Source organism: Tachyglossus aculeatus (genome assembly GCF_015852505.1).
Source record: "Tachyglossus aculeatus isolate mTacAcu1 chromosome 12 unlocalized genomic scaffold, mTacAcu1.pri SUPER_6_unloc_1, whole genome shotgun sequence".
Lineage (NCBI taxonomy): Eukaryota > Metazoa > Chordata > Mammalia > Monotremata > Tachyglossidae > Tachyglossus > Tachyglossus aculeatus.
In genome coordinates, this window is record NW_024044828.1 from 19,207,058 (window position 1) to 19,225,774 (window position 18,717).

The following is an 18,717-nucleotide window of genomic DNA, read 5'->3' on the forward strand; positions in this document are numbered from 1 at the left end:
AAGCGCTCAATAAATACGATTGATTGATTGATTGATCCCGAGGCCGAAATCCCCCCGACTCTTGACTCTGGCTCGGTGGAAAGAGCCCGGGCTTTGGAGTCAGAGGTCGTGGGTTCGAATCCCCGCTCCGCCACTTGTCAGCTGGGTGACTTTGGGCAAGTCACTTCCCTTCTCCAGGCCTCAGTTCCCTCATCTGGAAAATGGGGATGAAGACTGTGAGCCCCCCCAGGGGACAACATGATTACCTTGTAACCTCCCCAGTGCTTAAGCACTTAATAAATGCCATCATTATTATATATTATTATTATATATGTACCTGTATATATGTATATACCTGTATATATGTATATATGTTTGTACTTATGTATTACTCTTTTTATTTATTTATTTACTTACTTATTTATTTATTTATTTATTTTACCTGTACATATCTATTCTATTTTATTTTGTTAGTATGTTTGGTTTTGTTCTCTGTCTCCCCCTTTTAGACTGTGAGCCCACTGTTGGGTAGGGACTGTCTCTATATGTTGCCAACTTGGACTTCCCAAGCGCTTAGTACAGTGCTCTGCACACAGTAAGTGCTCAATAAATACGATTGATTGATTGATTGATTGATTATTATTCTCTGGGCCTCAGTTCCCTTCTCTGGAAAATGGGGATGAAGACCGTGAGCCCCACGTGAGACAACCTGATCACCTTGTAACCCCCTCAGCTCTTAGAACAGGGCTTGGCACATAGTAAGCCCTCAACAAATACCATCATTATTATTAAGGAAGCAGCGTGGCTCAGTGGAAAGAGCCCGGGCTTGGGAGTCAGAGGTCGTGGATTCTAATCCCGGCTCCGCCACTTGTCAGCTGGGTGACTTGGGGCGAGTCACTTCCCTTCTCTGGGCCTCAGTTACCTCATCTGGAAAATGGGGATTAAGACTGTGAGCCCCCCAGGGGACAAGGTGATCACCTTGTAACCTCCCCAGCGCTTAGAACAGTGCTTTGCACATAGTAAGTGCTTCATAAATGCCATCGTTATTATTATTATTATTATTCTCTGGGCCTCAGTTCCCTCATCTGGAAAATGGGGATGAAGACCGTGAGCCCCACGTGGGACAACCTGATCACCTTGTATCCTCCCAGTGCTTAGAACAGTGCTTGGCACATTCATTCATTCACTCATTCAATCGTATTTATTGAGCGATTACTGTGTGCAGAGCACTGGACTAAGCGCTTGGGAAGTACAAGTCGGCAACATAAAGAGACGGTCCCTATTCATTCATTCATTCATTCATTCAATCGTATTTATTGAGTACTTACTGCGTGCAGAGCACTGTACTAAGCGCTTGGGAATTACAAGTCGGCAACATAAAGAGATGGTCCCTATTCATTCATTCATTCAATCGTATTTATTGAGAGCTTACTGTGTGCGGAGCACTGTACTAAGCGCTTGGGAAGTACAAGTCGGCAACATTGAGACGGTCCCTATTCATTCAATTGTATTTATGGAGTGCTTACTGTGTGCAGAGCACTGTACTAAGCGCTTGGGAAGTATGAGACAGGCAACAAAACATGTGGACAGGTGTCAAATCATCAGAATAAAGAGAAGTTAAGCTAGCTGCACATCATTAACAAAATAAATAGAATAGTAAATCTGTACAAGTAAGATAAATAGAGTAATAAATCTGTACAAACATATATACAGGTGCTGTGGGGAGGGGAAGGAGGTAGGGCGGGGGAGATGGGGATTCATTCATTCAATCGTATTTATTGAGCGTTTACTGTGTGCAGAGCACTGGACTAAGCGCTTGGGAAGTACAAGCTTGCACATACATATATTCAGGAACAAAAAATGAATTTCAGTCAGGATCCTTAATAATAATAATGGCATTTGTTAAGCGCTTACTGTGTGCAAAGCGCTGTTCTAATCCGGGGTGGGGGGGGATACAACATGATCAGTTTGTCCCACGTGGGGCTCACAGTCCATCCCCATTTTCCAGATGAGGGAACTGAGGCTCAGAGAAGTGAAGCGACTTGCCCAAGGTCACACAGCAGAGCGGCTGCGACAGGACACCACCACAGTGGAAAATGGACCATTCTGGTCCGGGGGGCGGGAAACAGATAGCACTATAAATGACATATAAGACTGTGAGCCCACTGTTGGGTAGGGACCGTCTCTATATGCTGCCAACTTGTACTTCCCAAGCGCTTAGTACAGTGCTCTGCACACAGTAAGCGCTCAATAAATGTGATTGATTGATTGATAAGCCTCTCTTCAAGGCCCTCTCCCTTCAAGGCCCTACTGAGAGCTCCCCTCCTCCAGGAGGCCTTCCCACACTGAGCCCCCTCCTTCCTCTCCCCCTCCTCATCCTCCCCGCCTTACCTCCTTCCCTTCCCCACAGCACCTGTATAGATGGATATATGTTTGTACGGATTTATTATTCTATTTATTTATTTATTTTACTTGTACATATTTATCCTATTGATTTTATTTGGTTAATATGTTTTGTTTTGTTCTCTGTCTCCCCCTTCTAGACTGTGAGCCCGCTGTTGGGTAGGGACCGTCTCTAGATGTTGCCAACTGGGACTTCCCAAGCGCTTAGTCCAGTGCTCTGCACACAGTAAGCGCTCAATAAATACGATTGAATGAATGAATAAATAAGCACTGTGGGGCTGGGAGCAGGGGGGACGAACAAAGGGACCCAGTCAGGACGATGCTGAAGGGAATGGGAGAAGAGGGAAAGGGGGGCTTAGGGAAGCAGTGTGGCTCAGTTCATTCATTCAATCGTATTTATTGAGTGCTTACTGTGTGCAGAGCACTGTACTAAGCGCTTGGGAAGTCCAAGTTGGCAACGTATAGAGCTGGTCCCTAACCAACAGCGGGCTCACAGTCTAGAAGGGGGAGACAGAGAACAAAACAAAACGTATTAACCAAATAAAATAATTAGAATAAACATGTACAAATAAAATAAATAAATAAATAGAGTAATAAATCCGTACAAACATATATCCAGGTGCTGTGGAGAGGGGAAGGAGGTAAGGCGAGGGGGAGGAGGGGGAGAGGAAGGAGGGGGCTCAGTCTGGGAAGGCCTAATGGAAGGAGCTCAGGCTTTGGAGTCAGAGGTCATGGGTTCCAATCCCAGCCCCACCAATTGTCAGCTGGGTGACTTTGGGCAAGTCACTTCACTTCTCCGGGCCTCAGTTCCCTCATCTGGAAAATGGGGGTGAAGACTGTGAGCCCCACGTGGGACAACCTGATCGTCTTGTATCCCCCCCAACGCTTAGTATAGTGCTTTGCACATAGTAAGCACTTAATAAATGCCATCATTATTATTATTATTATTATGTGGCGGAGCCGGGATTCGAACCCATGACCTCTGACTCCAAAGCCCGGGCTCTTTCCACTGAGCCATGCTGATCCTTCATCCAGAGCAACAGCTGGATGGAATATTCTAGCCTGTGAGCCCGCTGTTGAGTAGGGACTGTGTTTATATGTTGCCAACTTGGACTTCCCAAGCACTTAGTCCAATGCTCTGCACACAGTAAGCGCTCAATAAATACGATTCATTCATTCATTCAATTGTGTTTATTCATCATCATCATCATCAATCGTATTTATTGAGCGCTTACTATGTGCAGAGCACTGTACTAAGCGCTTGGGAAGTACAAATTGGCAACATATAGAGACAGTCCCTACCCAACAGTGGGCTCACAGTCTAGAAGAGTTGGCTCACAGTCTAGAACAAATACCATCATTATTATTCATTCATTCAATCGTATTTATTCATTCATTTATTCAATCGTATTTATTGAGCGCTTACTGTGTGCGGAGCACTGGACTAAGCGCTTGGGAAGTCCAAGTTGGCAACATAGAGAGACGGTCCCTACCCAACAACGGGCTCAGAGTCTAGACGGGGGAGACAGACAACAAAACAAAACATACTAACCAAATAAAATAAATAGAATAGTAAATATTCTATTATTTTTTTATTCTAAAAACCTCATGCTGCAGTCTCGGGGATATTTCTGACGGAAAATGTCATTTCCCTGTATTTGCTACGTGTGTGGGAATGTGAATGCAGCTTCACTTCAAAATGAATTGTGCCCTAATCAAGCAATCATATTTATTGAGCACCTGCCATGTGAGTACTGTACTAAACCCTTGAGAGCACAACAGAATTGGAAGAAACGATTGCTGCCCTCCGGGTGAAGCAGACTAAAAGTATGGTCGCAATTTGGAATTTTATTCAGTGCTCTGCACATAGTAAGTGCTTAGTAAATGCTATAAAAAAATATCTAGTAAGCGCTTAACAAAGACCAACGTTATTATTGATTCCCCGCTCAGAACGTGTTGGAGCTGCACCTGTTGGACAAGGACGTCTTACTGAGCGACCGTCTCTCGTCCCTCGTCTTCGATCTGGGCGGGTTGAGGCCTGGTCAGACCCTCAGACACATCTTCCAGCTCAGCCCCTCGGTGAGCCGGACTGCGGGCCGGGCCGGGGGTGGGCTGGGGGCGACGCCTCGGGCACTGCCAGCCGGGCATCCCTAGTCCAGTGCTCTGCACGCAGTAAGCGCTCAGTAAATACGATTGATTGATTGTGACTTTTAGACTGTGAGCCCGCTGTTGGGTAGGGACTGTCTCTAGATGTTGCCAATTTGTACTTCCCAAGCGCTTAGTCCAGTGCTCTGCACACAGTAAGCGCTCAATAAATACGATTGATTGATTGACTGATTGATCCTTGAGGGGGGGATGACCCCAGGTCTTGGAGAAACCGCTCCTAATAATAATAATAATAATTGCATTTATTAAGCGTTTACTATTCATTCATTCATTCAATCATATTTATTGAGCGCTTACTGTGTGCAGAGCACTGGACTAAGCGCTTGGGAAGTCCAAGTTGGCAACATATAGAGATGGTCCCTACCCAACAGTGGGCTCACCGTCTAGAAGAGCAGGCTCACACTGCTCTAAGCGCTGGGGAGGTTACAAGGTAATCAGGTTGTCCCACAGGGGGCTCACACTCTTCATCCCCATTTTACAGGTGAGGTCACTGAGGCACAGAGAATAATAATAATAATAATGGCATTTGTTAAGCATTTACTGTGTGCCAAGCACTGTTCTAAGCGCTAGGGAGGTTATAAGGTGATCAAGTTGTCCCACGGGGGGCTCACACTCTTCATCCCCATTTTACAGGTGAGGTCACTGAGGCACAGAGAATAATAATAATAATAATGGCATTTGTTAAGCGCTTACTATGTGCAAAGCACTGTTCTAAGCGCTAGGGAGGTTACAAGGTGATCAAGTTGTCCCACAGAGGGCTCCCAGTCTTCTTCCCCATTTTACAGGTGAGGTCACTGAGGCACAGAGAATAATAATAATAATAATAATGGCATTTATTAAGCGCTTACTATGTGCAAAGCACCGTTCTAAGCACTGAAGAAGTTACAAGGTGATCAGGTTGTCCCACAGTCTTAATCCCCATTTTACAGATGAGGGAACTGAGGCCCAGAGAAGTGAAGTGACTTGCCCAAAGTCAAACACATAGTAAGTGCTTAACAAATGCCATCATTATTATTATTAATAATAATCAATGTCATTGTTATTATTATTAAATGCCATTATTATTATTAAATGCCACCATTATTGTTATTATTAATAAATTCCACTATTATTATTATTATTATTATTTTTATGAATCCTTCAGACTGTAAGGGGCAGGACTGTGTCTTCTTCTGTTGTATTTTCCCAAGCGCCCAGATAGGTGCCCAGCTCACAGTGGGCACCCGGCACGTCCATCGGATGAATCTGATCCCTCCCTCTCTCCGCAGGACTCCCAGGAGTTGGAAGTGGAGCTTTCCTTGGAAAAGAGGTAAGGCGAGAGCTCGGCCCGGACCAACTTGGACTTCCCAAGCGCTTAGTACAGTGCTCTGCACACAGTTAGCGCTCAATAAATACGATTAAATGAATGAATGAATAACAAGCGCTTAATAAATACCATTATTATTATTATATTGTCCTCTCCCAAGCGCTTAGTCCATTGCTCTGCACACAGGAGGTGCTCAGTAAATACGACTGACTGACACAGGCCTTTATCCTTCACAGCAGGATGCCCCCCTCCCAAGTCATCACCAACGGGGTCCTGGTGGTGAGTAGGGGCTGGGGGGTCGGGGGGCTGGTCATAATAATAATAAGAAGAATTGTGGTGTCTGTTAAGTGCTTTCTATGTGCTGGGCACTGTACTAAGCGTTGAGGTGGAGTGGGGAGGGTGACCAGTCCTTGAGGGGAAGGGAGCGGTTCAGCTATGTGGGGCTTCAGCAGGTAAGCCTAGTGAAAAGAGCGAGGGAGGCAGGGGACCGGGGTTCTGGTCTCATCTCTGCCACTGGTCTGCTATGAGACCTTGGGCAAGTCACTTAACCATCCTGTGCCTCAATTTCTTCGTTTGTAGAATGGGTGTAGTGATAATAATAATGGCATTTATTAAGCGCTTACTACATGCAAAGCGCTGTTCTAAGTGCTGGGGAGGTTACGAGGTGATCAGGTTGTCCCACGGCGGGGCGGCTCACAGTCTTCATCCCCAGTTTCCAGATGAGGGAACTGAGGCCCGGAGAAGTGAAGTGACTTGCCCAAAGTCACCCAGCTGACAGTTGGTGGAGCCAAGGGTTCGAACCCATGGCCTCTGACTTCAAAGCCCGGGCTCTATCCACTGAGCCACGCCGCTTCTCCTATTTATTATTAGCAAGTGGTTTTAAGGCTGTGGGCTCTTCTAGACTGTGAGCCCACTGTTGGGTAGGGACCGTCTCTAGATGTTGCCAACTTGGACTTCCCAAGCGCTTAGTACAGTGCTCTGCATGCAATAAGCGCTCAATAAATACGATTGATTGATTGATTGATTGATCTCTTCTCTCCCGCAGGCCCGCCCCTGCCTGAGGGTCCATGGTACCGTGAGCGGAGGGGCATCGCCCCCCTTGCAGGGGCACCGTGAGTCCAGCCCCCACCCCCATCCTGCTTCTGCCAGGGGGGTCTACTACAGCTCCCCCGCTCCTCCCGGTGCCCCTTTCTGGGCTCTGCCTGAGGCTGTGCCAGGGAAAGGGCTGACGTGTGCCCGCCTCTCCCTAGTTGCCCTTCCCATCTGGGTCATGCCCCTTCCCCACTCGCCAACGGCCATTCCCATCCCCACCCACCTCTCCCTCCTGCCCTTTGTCCTTTATCAATCAATCAGTCGTATTTATTGAGCGCTTAATGTGTGCAGAGCACTGTACTAAGCGCTTTATTCGTTGCCACCCATCCCTATTCCCATGCCAGCCCGGCCCCGGGCACCGCCCAGGAGAAGCAATCAATCAATCAATCGTATTTATTGAGCGCTTACTATGTGCAGAGCACTGTACTAAGCGCTTGAAGCAGGGAGAGTGACGAGGCCTGAGCCTGTTGGCATGTCAGTCCTGCCACCTAAACCCTTCCAACCATTCCCGGAATGCTTCGGGCTCCATTCCTTCCTCCTCCTACAATTGATTTTAGGTCTGTCTCCCCTGCTTGGTTCATAATAATAATAATGATAATAATAATAATAATAATAATAATAATAGTATTTGTTAAGCGCTTACTATATGCAAAGCACTGTTCTAAGCACTGGGGGGATACAAGGTGATTAGGTTGTCCCACGTGGGACTCCCAGTCTTAATCCCCTTTTTACAGACGAGGGAACTGAGGCCCAGAGAAGTTACGTGACTTGCCCGAAGTCACGCAGCTGACAACTGACGGAGTCGGGATTCGAACCCGCGACCCCTGGCTCCAAAGCCCGGGCTCTTTCCGCTGAGCCGCGCTGCTTCTCTTGTAGAGACACACAGAGAAACGGGGAGAGGCAGAGATAGAAAGAGAGAGACAGGAAGGCCAAGCGACTGACTGACTAGTGAAGTGCTTAGTCCGGTGCTCTGCGCACGGTAAGCGCTCAATAAATACGATTGATTGATTGATTGATAGGGAAGGGCTAATGGTGGCGTCCGTCCGTCCGCTCCCAGGGGACAGGGAGGTGAAGGTGGAGGTGGCCGGGGCCTGTGAGAAGCCTCTCCTCTTGCCCCAACGCCCTGGGCAGAGCCCCCCGCCCGCGGCCTTCAGTTTCCACGTGGACGCGGAGCTGAGCTCACGTTTGGACCTGGAACTCCGGGAGACCCGCACTATCCTGCAGGTGAGTGACATTCGTTCATTAAATATGACTGATTGATTAATTGATTGATTATAGTGCTCGGCACACGGTGAGCGCTCGGTTGGTACGCCTGAATCAATCAATCAATAAATACGATTGATTCGGGCGTACCAACTGAGTGCTCACCGTGTGCCGAGCACTATAATCAATCAATCAATCAATCAATAAATCAGTCATGTACCAACTGAGCGCTCACCATGTGCCGAGCACTATAATCAATCAATCAGTCATATTTATTGAGCACTTACTGTGTGCAGAGCACTGGACTAAGCGCTTAACTGACTACTAACTTAACTTAAGCGCTTAACTAACTGACTGCTTACAGTGCAGAGCATTGTCTTTTAGACAGTGAGCCCACTGCTGGGTGGGGACTGTCTCTATATGTTACCAGCTTGTACTTCCCAAGCGCTTAGTACAGTGCTCTGCACACAGTAAGCGCTCAATAAATACGATTGATGATGATTGTACTAAGCGCTTGGGAAGTCCAAGGTGGCAACGTATAGAGACGGTCCCTACCCAACAGTGGGCTCACAGTCTTCCTTCCTCTCCCCCTCGCCCCCCTCTCCATCACCCCCCATCTTCCCTCCTTCCCTTCCCCACAGCACCTGCATATATGTTTGTACATATTTATTACTCTATTGATTTATTTTACTTTTACAGATCTATTCTATTTATTTTATTTTGTTAGTATGTTTGGTTTTGTTCTGTCTTCCCCTTTTAGACTGTGAGCCCACTGTTGGGTAGGGACAGTCTCTATATGTTGCCAACTTGTCCTTCCCAAGTGCTTAGTCCAGTGCTCTGCACACAGTAAGCGCTCAATAAATACGATTGATTGATTGATTGATTGATTGATGTTGCCAACTTGGACTTCCCAAGCGCTTAGTCCAGTGCTCTGCACACAGTAATCGTCGTCGTCAATCGTATTTATTGAGTGCTTACTATGCGCAGAGCACTGGACTAAGCGCTTGGGAAGTACAAATCGGCAACATCTAGAGACAGTCCCTACCCAACAGTGGGCTCACAGTCTAAAAGGGGGAGACAGTAAGCGCTCAATAAATACGATTGATTGATTGATTGATTCTTTAGGCCTCAGTTCCCTCATCTATAAAAATGGGGATTAGACTGTGAGCCCCAAGTGGGACAACCTGATCACCTTGTATCCTCTCCAGCGCTTAGAACAGCGCTTTGCACATGGTAAGCGCTTAACAAATCCATTATTATTATCATTATTATTAATATTATCATTATTATCATCATCATATCATCATATCATCATCACCATCATTATCATCATTATTATCATTAATATTATCATTATTATTAATGATGATGCTGCTGCTGATGATGATGATGATAATAATAATAATAATAATGATAATAATAATAATAATAAAGCTTCCCTGACATTTCCTTCTTCCCCACAGAGTGGGCCGAGCCCTGAGGTGGAGTCAGAGAGGAGCGTCCTGGGCCAGGGGACCATCCCCCTGTCCTCGCTACCCTTGGGCCGGGATGTGAGCCAGTCGGTGTCCCTGGGAGAGGTATGTCTTGCAGCGTGACTCAGTGGAAAGAGCCCGGGCTTTGGAGTCCGAGGTCATGGGTTCGAATCCCGGCTCCGCCACATGTCCGCTGTGTGACCCTGGGCAAGTCGCTTCACTTCTCTGCGCCTCAGTTCCCTCATCTATAAAATGGGGATGAAGACTGTGAGCCCCACGTGGGACAACCTGATCACCTTGTACCCCCCCCGCCAGCGCTTAGAACAGTGCTCTGCACATAGTAAGCGCTTAACAAATGCCGTCGTTATTATGGCTTGGAGTTGGGGGCGGATGGGCACCTTTCCTGGCATGGGGGGCTTAACGCGGGCACAGCGGCAACGTCCGAGGCGCCCGGCGCTAAACTGAGGGTGAAGCGGTGAGGGAAAATAGCAGACGGGTTATTTGTACATATTTATTCTATTTATTTTATTGTGTTAATATGCTTTGTTTTGTTCTCTGTCTCCCCCTTCTAGACTGTGAGCCCGCTGTCGGGTAGGGACCGTCTCTAGATGTTGCCAACTTGGACTTCCCAAGCGCTTAGTCCAGTGCTCTGCACACAGTAAGCGCTCAATAAATACGATTGAATGAATGAATGAATGAATACAAGGTGATCAGCTTGTCCCACGGGGGGCTCCCAGTCTTCATCCCCATTTTCCAGATGAGGGAGCTGAGGCAGATTTATAACTTTTATTTATTTTACTTGTACATATTTACCATTCTATTTATTTTATTATGTTAATATGTTTTGTTTTGTCATCTGTCTCCCCCTCCTAGACTGTGAGCCCGCGCTGTTGGGTAGGAACCATCTCTAGATGTTGCCAACTTGGACTTCCCAAGCGCTTAGCACAGTGCTCTGCACACAGTAAGCGCTCAATAAATACGATTGAATGAATGAATGAATGAGGCCCAGAGAAGTGCTCAATAAATACAATTGAATGAATGAATGAAAATGAGGGTGTGGGGGGTGGATGAAGGGCAGCAGAGCGTGGATATCGGGTGACTGGGTTCCCCTCTGGACTATAAGTTCGTTTCTTGTGCTGTCCCCTCCCAAGCGCTTAGTACAGTGCTCTGCACCCAGTGAGCGCTCAATAAATACGATGGGCTGACTGACTGGGAGGGGAGCGGGTTGTCCTACGGTTGAGGCCGGGAGCCGGGCCTCGAGGAGAGGAAGAACAGAGACTTCACGGGGTGTCCCCGGCCATCCTGCTCCTTCACCCGGCCTGTTTGCCCCCTTCTAGGGTCATGAACTGGACGTCTGCGTGAAAACTGAAATGAGGTGAGGCGACAATCAATCAATCAATCAATCAATCGTATTCATTGAGCACTTCCTGTGTACTAAACGCTTGGGAAGTACAAAAGAGATTCAGGGTGGCATCAGAAACCCCAACTTGGACTTCCCAAGTGCTTAGTACAGTGCTCTGCACACAGTAAGCGCTCTATAAATACTATTGATTGATTGATTCATCCCTATTTTCCAGATGAGGTCACTGAGGCCCAGAGAAGGGAAGTGACTTGCCCAAAGTCACCCAGCTGACAATCAGCAGAGCCGGGATTTGAACCCATGACCTCTGACTCCAAAGCCCGGGCTCTTTCCACTGAGCCATGCTGCTTAACAAGGGAATAAGACTGTCTATTATTATTATAATAACAATAATGCTAATTATAGTATTATTATTATATTAATTATAATGTTATTATAATAGAGACACATTCCCAGCCCATAATGAGTCTAGAGAACTATAATCTAGGGTACACTTTAAAGTTACCCCATTATTATTATTGTCATTATTGTATTTGTGAAGTGCTTACTATGTACCAAGCACTGTTCTAAGCACGGGGGTAGATACAAGGTAATATGTTGCCAACTTGTACTTCCCAAGCGCTTAGTCCAGTGCTCTGCACACAGTAAGCACTCAATAAATACGATTGATTAATTGATTGATCAGGTTGTCCCACATCATCATCATCAATCGTATTTATTGAGCGCTTACTATGCGCAGAGCACTGTACTAAGCGCTTGGGAAGTACAAATTGGCAACATATAGAGACAGTCCCTACCCAACAGTGGGCTCACAGTCATGGGACTCAGAGTCTTAATCCCCATTTTTCAGATGAGGGAACTGAGGCCCAGAGAAATGAAGTGACCTGCCCAAGGTCACCCAGCAGACAAATGGTGGAGCCGGGATTAATAAATAGGAGAAGCGGCGTGGCTCAGTGGTTAGAGCCCAGGCTTTGGAGTCAGAGGTCATGGGTTCAAATCCCGGCTCTGCCAACTGTCACCTGGGTGACTTTGGGCAAGTCACTTCACTTCTCCGGGCCTCAGTTCCCTCATCTGGCAAATGGGGATGAAGACTGTGAGCCCTCCGCGACACAACCTGATCACCATGTAACCTCCCCAGCGCTTAGAACAGTGCTTTGCACATAGTAAGCGCTTAATAAATGCCATCATTATTATTATTATTATCCGGGAGCGAGAGTGGTGGGGGGACCCAGTGGCCCCTGGACCGAAATCCCCATCCTCCCAGACGGGATCACCGGGGCGGACCATCCTCACGGGCGGCAGGAGGAGACTGGGGCGGAGGCGCTTACTACTCACGTCTCTGCTGCCATCTTGGTTCTGGTCTTAGTGCTTCTGGCAGCACCTCCAGTGTTTCTGGAGAAGCAGCTTGGCTCAGTGGAAAGAGCCCGGGCTTTTGAGTCAGAGGTCCCGGGTTCAAATCCCGGCTCCTCCAACTGTCAGCCGGGTGACTTTGGGCAAGTCGCTTCACTTCTCTGGGCCTCAGTTCCCTCATCTGGAAAATGGGGATTAAGACTGTGAGCCCCCCGTGGGACAACCTGATCACCTTGTAAACTCCCCAGCGCTTAGAACAGTGCTTTGCACATAGGAAGCGCTTAATAAATGCCATCATTATTATTATTATTATTATTACCTGGAAGGGCGGGGGGTGGGGGGTGAGGTGGGGTCGGTTGACCCCCAGGGCCAGACGGTGGCTGCCTTCACTGGCCATTTGTCTCCCCCTTCTAGACTGTGAGCCCACTGTTGGGTAGGGACCGTCTCTATACGTTGCCAACTTAGACTCCCCAAGCGCTTAGTCCAGTGCTCTGCACACAGTAAGCGCTCAATAAATACGATTGATTGATTGATCTAGCTTTAAATCTATCTGTTCCGATGATTTTGACCCCTGTCCACATGCTTTGTTTTGTTGTCTGTCTCCCCCTTCTAGACTGTGAACCCGCTGTTGGGTAGGGACTGTCTCCATCTGTTGCCAACTTGTACTTCCCAAGTGCTTAGTCCAGTGCTCGGCACACAGTAAGCGCTCAATAAATACGATTGAATGAATGAATGAATAATAATAATAATGATGGCATTTGTTAAGTGCTTACTGTAATAATAATAATAATAATGATGGCATTTATTAAACGCTTACTAGGTGCAGAGCACTGTTCTAAGCACTGGGGAGGTTACAAGGTGATCAGGTTGTCCCACGGGGGGCTCACAGTCTTCATCCCCATTTTACAGATGAGGTAACTGAGGCACAGAGAAGTTAAGTGACTTGCCTATAGTCACACAGCTGACAGTTGGCGGAGCCAGGATTTGAACCCCGACCTCTGACTCCAAAGCCCAAGCTCTTTCCACTGAGCCACGCTGCTTACTATGTGCCGAGCACTGTTCTAAGCGCTGGTCTCTGCACAGGTACAGGCCTCTGCACACAGTAAGGGCTTAATAAATATGTTTGATTGGCACATAATAACCGCTTAAAAAGGAAATCAATCAATTGTATTTATTGAGCGCTTACTGTGTGCAGAGCACTGTACTAAGCGCTTGGGAAGTCCAAGTTGGCAACCTATAGAGACCGTCCCTACCCAACAGTGGGCTCACAGTCTAAAAGGCAAATGACATTCATTTGCAATGAATGTCAAATAAATCCACAGACTCCCTGCAACCGGGGGGAACAAAATGTTTTTGTTCCTGAAACTTCCCAGGTCATCCCGGGTGGGCCTCCGGGGAGGAGCTGGGGTGGGCAATGCCCCCCGGGGCAGAGGTGGGGGGCTGGGTGGGCACTGTGCCCATCGTTTTATTAATAATAATAATAATAATGATAATAATAAGAATAATGTTATCGACAAGTAGGGTGCAAAATAGGTTAATTGGTGTAAATGGGCCGCAGCGTTCATGTACCCAAGGTGGTGACGCCGATAGGAAAAATGACTCGGAGACATGAGTTCAGATAGAGCAGTAAAAGAAGGAAAGTTGTCCTGCCCGTTCACCTCCTGGGAGAGGGACGAGTGACAAACAGCCCCAATCCCATTCCCACTGTTTCTTTTATTGAGTTACAGCAATATGGGAACGGAGCCTTTGGGAATTTCAGGAACCCAACTGGGACCGACAAGATGTTAGAAATTCTCATTATTCCCTGTTCTCACTGCCTTGTGCGGGTTGTCGTTATCTGCCCCGTGGCCTTGCATAGATACTCGTTACTGGCCTTGAAGACACCTGTTGCTGAGCCTTGCATAAAATACAAGAAAAAAGGGGTTGTTCTCTCGGCCTGTGCAAAATGGAGGGTTACCGTCAGCATGCGCAAAATGGAGTCAGTCATGTCAAGTCCGCAACAAATAATAATAATGATGGCATCTGTTAAGCGCTTACTCTGAGCCAAGCGCTGTTCTAAGCGCTGGGGGGGATACAAGGTGATCAGGTTGTCCCACGTGGGGCTCACAGTCTTCATCCCCATTTGACAGATGAGGTTTTCTCTCCCTCCCTCCCTTGGGCAGCTCCGGGCACCTCGACGTGCGTCTCGACTTCGACCTGTGCGACGGGGAGCGGGAATTTCTGCGGAAGAGGAAAGAAGGGGTGCGACAGGCGCTGCAGGGGGTGCTGGGCCTCAGCGCGGCCCCCCACAAAGATGAGGTAGGGGAAGGGGCTTCCCCGCCCTTCCCGCCTTCCGGCCCCCCCACCCTAGGGACCCTCAGACTTGGTTTGGGGGTCCCAGCTACTCCACCTGGTCTCCCCCCAAGCTCCCCCTCCATCCTGGATTTGGTGTCACTCACACCTCACCAGGCCTGGGGTTTCTCTGTCCCGCTGTCTCTGTCCGGGTGGTGGTCTTACCCAGAGCCCCCCAGCCCTGAGGGTGGTCTCCCCCATGCCCACCCTGTCCCTTCTCTTTCCTGTCTGGGTGGTGGTCTTACCCAGAGCCCCCCAGCCCTGAGGGTGGTCTCCCCCATGCCTACCCTGTCCCCTCTCTTTTCTGTCCAGGTGGTGGTCTAACCTAGAGCCCCCCAGCCCTGAGGGTGGTCTCCCCCATGCCCACCCTGTCCCTTCTCTTTCCCGTCTGGGTGGTGGTCTAACCCAGAGCCCCCCAGCCCTGAGGGTGGTCTCCCCCATGCCCACCCTGTCCCTTCTCTTTCCCGTCCGGGTGGTGGTCTTACCCAGAGCCCCCCAGCCCTGAGGGTGGTCTCCCCCATGCCCACCCTGTCCCTTCTCTTTCCTGTCTGGGTGATGGGCTTACCCAATGCCCCCAGCCCTGAGGATGGTCTCCCCCATGCCCACCCTGTCCCTTCTCTTTCCTGTCCGGGTGGTGGTCTTACCCAAAGCCCCCCAGCCCTGAGGATGGTCTCCCCCATGCCCACCCTTCTCTTTACTGTTGGTATGCATAAGGTGGAGTCAGTCATGCCAGGTTCGCTGGTGGACAACCGTGGTCTTACCCAGAGCCCCCCACCCCCCAGTCGTGAGGAGGGTCTTCATCATCATCATCATCATCAATCGCATTTATTGAGCGCTTACTGTGTGCAGAGCACTGTACTAAGCCCTTGGGAAGTCCAAGTTGGCAACATATAGAGACAGTCCCTACCCAACAGCGGGCTCACAGTCTAGAAGGGGGAGACAGAGAACAAAACCAAACATACTAACAAAATAAAATAAATAGAATAGATATGTACAAGTAAAATAAATAAATAAATAAATAGAGTAATAAATAAATAGAGTAATAGAGTAAATAATAAATAGACCCTGTCCCTTCTCTTTCCCGTCCGGGTGGTGGTCTTACCCAGAGCCCCCCAGCCCTGAGGATGGTCTCCCCCATGCCCACCCTTCTCTTTACTGTTGGTATGCACAAGGTGGAGTCAGTCATGCCAGGTTCGCTGGTGGACAACCGTGGTCTTACCCAGAGCCCCCCACCCCCCAGTCGTGAGGAGGGTCTTCATCATCATCATCATCATCATCAATCGTATTTATTGAGCGCTTACTGTGTGCAGAGCACTGTACTAAGCCCTTGGGAAGTCCAAGTTGGCAACATATAGAGACAGTCCCTACCCAACAGCGGGCTCACAGTCTAGAAGGGGGAGACAGAGAACAAAACCAAACATACTAACAAAATAAAATAAGTAGAATAGATATGTACAAGTAAAATAAATAAATAGAGTAATAAATAAATAGAGTAATAGAGTAAATAATAAATAAATAGAGTAATGCCCACCCTGTCCCTTCTCTTTCCTGTCGGGGTGGTGGTCTTACCCAGAGCCCCCCAGCCCTGAGGGTGGTCTCCCCCACGCCCACCCTGTCCCTTCTCTTTCCTGTCTGGGTGGTGGTCTTACCCAAAGCCCCCCAGCCCTGAGGGTGGTCTCCCCCATGCCCACCCTGTCCCTTCTCTTTACTGTTGGTATGCACAAGATGGAGTCAGTCTTGCCAGGTTCGCTGGTGGACAACAGTGGTCTTACCCAGAGCCCCCCACCCCCCAGTCGTGAGGAGGGTCTTCATCATCATCATCATCATCATCAATCGTATTTATTGAGCGCTTACTGTGTGCAGAGCACTGTACTAAGCCCTTGGGAAGTCCAAGTTGGCAACATATAGAGACAGTCCCTACCCAACAGCGGGCTCACAGTTTAGAAGGGGGAGACAGAGAACAAAACCAAACATACTCACAAAATAAAATAAGTAGAATAGATATGTACAAGTAAAATAAATAAATAAATAAATAGAGTAATAAATAAATAGAGTAATAGAGTAAATAATAAATAAATAGAGTAATGCCCACCCTGTCCCTTCTCTTTCCTGTCCGGGTGGTGGTCTTACCCAGAGCCCCCCACCCCCCAGTCGTGAGGAGGGTCTTCATCATCATCATCATCATCATTATCATCATCAATCGTATTTATTGAGCGCTTACTGTGTGCAGAGCACTGGACTAAGCCCTTGGGAAGTCCAAGTTGGCAACATATAGAGACAGTCCCTACCCAACAGCGGGCTCACAGTCTAAAAGGGGGAGACAGAGAACAAAACCAAACATACTAACAAAATAAAATAAGTAGAATAGATATGTACAAGCAAAATAAATAAATAAATAAATAGAGTAACAAATCTGTACAAACACATATACATATATACAGGTGCTGTGGGGAAGGGAAGGAGGTAAGATGGGGGGAGATGGAGAGGGGGACGAGGGGGAGAGGAAGGAAGGGGCTCAGTCTGTCCCCCTCATCCCTGGGCCTAGTGACGAGCCCTCCTTCTGTCCCCAGGTCCCCGTGGTGGCCGTGCTGGGCTCCGGCGGTGGCACCCGGGCCATGACGGCCCTGTACGGCAGCCTAGCAGGCCTGCAGGACCTGGGCCTACTGGATACGGTCACCTACGTGGGCGGCATCTCGGGCTCCACCTGGTAGGTGTTGGGGGGCCCACTTCAGCCTTCCCCTCCATGCCAGCCGGGGAGCGACCCCCTGGCTTCTTGGCACACGCGTGGGAGTGGGGCAGTCGGACGACCGTGCCCATGTGGGGATGGCAAAGCTGCCGCAACTCGGCGGTCATGGGGACTTCTGCCCCAGGCCCACGCCTGGGCATGACTAATTCCAGTTGGGAATATTCATTCATTCATTCAATCGTATTTATTGAGCGCTTACTGTGTGCAGAGCACCGGCCTAAGCGCTTGGGAAGTCCAAGTTGGCAACATATAGAGACACTCCCTACCCAACAGCAGGCTCGCAGTCTAGAAGACTATGCACATAGTCAGCGCTTAACAATTATTATTATTATTAACAAATATCACTATTCTTTTTATTATTATTATGAATGAATGTGTGGGCGCCCATTCCTCAGGTGTCTGTCCACGCTGTACGAGGATCCTGGGCGGCATCTCTATTGGCAACATAGAGAGACGGTCCCTACCCAACAGTGGGCTCACAGTCTAGAAGGAATAATCATAATCATAATAATGACATTTATTAAGCGCTGCGCAAAGCACTGTTCTGAGTGTTGGGGAGGTTACATGGTGGTCAGGTTGTCCCACGGAGGGGCTCCCAGTCTTCATCCCCATTTTCCAGGTGAGGTCACTGAGGCCCAGAGAAGTGGAATGACTTGCCCAAAGTCACCAAGCTGACAAGTGGCAGAGCCGGGATTTGAACCCATGACCTCTGATTCCCAAGCCCCATGCTCCTTCCACTGAGCCACACTGCCCCACGTGGGACAACCTGATGACCTTGTATCTCTCCGGTGCTTAGAACAGTGCTTGGCACATAGTAAGTGCTTATCAAATGCCATCATTATTATTATCAGCGATTAGAATAGTGCTTGGCGCATAGTAAGCGCTTAACAAATACCATCATTATTATTATCAGTGCTTAGAACGGTGCTTGGCACATAGTAAGCACTTAACAAATGCCATCATTATTATCAGCGCTTAGAACAGTGCTTGGCGCATAATAAGCGCTTAACAAATGCCATCATTATTATTATCAGCGCTTAGAACGGTGCTTGGCACATAGTAAGCGCTTAACAAATGCCATCGTTATTATTATCAGCGCTTAGAACGGTGCTTGGCGCATAATAAGCGCTTAACAAATGCCATCGTTATTATTATCAGCGCTTAGAACGGTGCTTGGCACATAGTAAGCGCTTAACAAATGCCGTCATTATTATTACCAGCGCTTAGAACGGTGCTTGGCACATAGTAAGCGCTTATCAAATGCCATCATTATTATTATCAGCGATTAGAATAGTGCTTGGCGCATAGT

General features: G+C 48.2%; 1 protein-coding gene across 1 annotated transcript in view; it reads left to right on the forward strand.

The window, feature by feature from the left end:
- The window catches only part of PLA2G4F (phospholipase A2 group IVF), a 46,754-nt gene that overhangs the window by 10,002 nt on the left and 18,035 nt on the right, over positions 1 to 18,717 (forward strand). Inside the window, exons 8-16 of the mRNA XM_038741075.1 lie at positions 4,333 to 4,461; positions 5,817 to 5,857; positions 6,091 to 6,133; positions 6,900 to 6,966; positions 8,004 to 8,170; positions 9,613 to 9,726; positions 10,959 to 10,996; positions 14,494 to 14,629; positions 17,233 to 17,369. Coding sequence (XP_038597003.1) covers positions 4,333 to 4,461; positions 5,817 to 5,857; positions 6,091 to 6,133; positions 6,900 to 6,966; positions 8,004 to 8,170; positions 9,613 to 9,726; positions 10,959 to 10,996; positions 14,494 to 14,629; positions 17,233 to 17,369 — 872 coding nt within the window. The remainder of the gene's footprint in view (positions 1 to 4,332; positions 4,462 to 5,816; positions 5,858 to 6,090; positions 6,134 to 6,899; positions 6,967 to 8,003; positions 8,171 to 9,612; positions 9,727 to 10,958; positions 10,997 to 14,493; positions 14,630 to 17,232; positions 17,370 to 18,717) is intronic.